At 48.5% G+C, this 1,806-nt stretch overlaps 1 protein-coding gene across 1 annotated transcript in view; it reads right to left on the minus strand.

Annotated features, from left to right (window-relative positions):
- Positions 1–828: 828 nt before the first annotated feature.
- LOC119326379 (uncharacterized WD repeat-containing protein C2A9.03-like) overlaps positions 829–1,806 on the minus strand; it is a 29,121-nt gene continuing 28,143 nt past the window's right edge. The window contains exons 10-11 of the mRNA XM_037600035.1: positions 1,351–1,386; positions 829–1,224 (exon numbers count right to left, since the gene is read on the minus strand). Of these exons, the coding sequence (XP_037455932.1) occupies positions 829–1,224; positions 1,351–1,386 (432 nt within the window). The remainder of the gene's footprint in view (positions 1,225–1,350; positions 1,387–1,806) is intronic.

The following is a 1,806-nucleotide window of genomic DNA, read 5'->3' on the forward strand; positions in this document are numbered from 1 at the left end:
CAATGGCCATCGTCTCTCACACCCCATCCCCCTAAACAGGGCGGACTGGGGCCCAGTTCTGATACCAATTGTTAGCGTCCCAGGCCCAGCTCCCAACCTCCGGCATATGTTCGGACGTTTCCGGTGCGCATCGGACACACCACACAAGCAAAGAGCCCACCACATCCCAAAATACTAGCCCGAAGGGAGTGTGGCACTCCTCCTTATAAGGTGGTCCTAGCCCCCTCCCATATCCGAGGTGGGACTAAAGTCACTGGCAACACCCAATGGCCAGCGTCTCTGACACCTCATTAGCTAGGGTTGATGTATGTGGCCGATCCACTTCATTAGTTTAGTGGGAGACCCTCTTTCCCTTGCCCGCCCTCGGCAAAGTTATGATCAGAGACGGCATCCTGAGAGTCTCTCAAGACCGCATTGTGTTCTTTGTGTCATACTGTATTTGCAAGGAAGGACTGGTTGTGAATCGAGTTTCATCTGGAATCCTTTGTGCAGTGTTGCAACAGTTTTGCAATAGTAATGACAGCTTTGCAATCATTCTGCTTCTTCCATAGACTCCAAATAGTGAGCATGATCAGAGAGGTTGAGCCGCAAGCGTGGTGGCCGCCCACCCACCAAGATGGGAAATTCACACTCTGGCACTCTGCTGAGGTGAGGCAGCGGCGGATTTCACCCATGAAAGCACCTCAGTGCCAAGTTCCGGAGAGCAATGAAGCACACATGCATATTTATTTATATACAGCTGAGAAATGAGTCACACACAGACAAGTTCTGTTCAAGACTTCTGGGAAATACATGCGGGGGAACAGCTCCATATGCAGTGTACATGCACTAGTTGTCATTATGTAACCGACCATATTGGAGGAGGCTGCCATATGTTCTATCCCACACGCCGACGAAAAGAGCGTCCATATCCGGGATGAAGGAGAACCCAGATATCTCGCCAAAGAAATCCAGCTCTTGCCTTTTGGTGTAATCGCTCCGGGCGTCGAAGATCTGGACGAAGTCCGCATGTTCCGCCATCGCCAGGAACTGCCCGTCAGAAGTGAAGCGGATCGACCTAATGGCCCCGAGGTTGCCCTTCAGTACATGGACGGCTTTCGACAGGTTCCTCACGTCCCAGACTCGGCATGTCTTGTCTTGGTTCCCGGTAGCAAACGTCCGGCCATCAGGGCTCCGGGCCGATGCGAACGAGTAGTCGTGATGGCCTTTCATGGAATGAAGCGTCTGCATCCAGAATAAGAAATGGTGCACCCACTTAATTACAAATCAGCATTTCAATTTGAAATATCAATCAGAGTTTGGCTAACATGGGATTTCTGATGTATGGGTTGGCATGGGCTAGTAGTATACCTCTCCTGAATTCGCATCAACAAGTAAAGCATCACACTAGTGCAAAACCGGGCAATAGCACCGGTTCGTAAGGCCCTTTAGTGCCGGTTCCATAACCGGCACTAAAGTGTGGGCACTAAAGCCCCCCCCCCCTTTAGTACCGGTTCAGCACGAACCGGTGCTAAAGGGCAACCACGTGGCACGAGCCAGCTCTGGGGGCCTGGAGCCCTTTAGTACCGGTTGGTAAGACCAACCGGTACTATAAGGTTTGGGGGGTTTTTAGTTTTATGAATTCTTTTTCATTTAATTTTGTGTTTCCATATTAATTCTTTTTCGTTTGCTGGTATTTTACGATACTACACATTGTACACGTTATGCATATATATATATATATATATATATATATATATATAGAATTTCTAGTAGAACCAATCATGCATATATATATCATCAATGTCTCACAAACCACCATATTAA

The sequence above is a fragment of the Triticum dicoccoides genome, chromosome 6B, assembly GCF_002162155.2.
Source record: "Triticum dicoccoides isolate Atlit2015 ecotype Zavitan chromosome 6B, WEW_v2.0, whole genome shotgun sequence".
Classification (NCBI taxonomy): Eukaryota; Viridiplantae; Streptophyta; class Magnoliopsida; order Poales; family Poaceae; genus Triticum; species Triticum dicoccoides.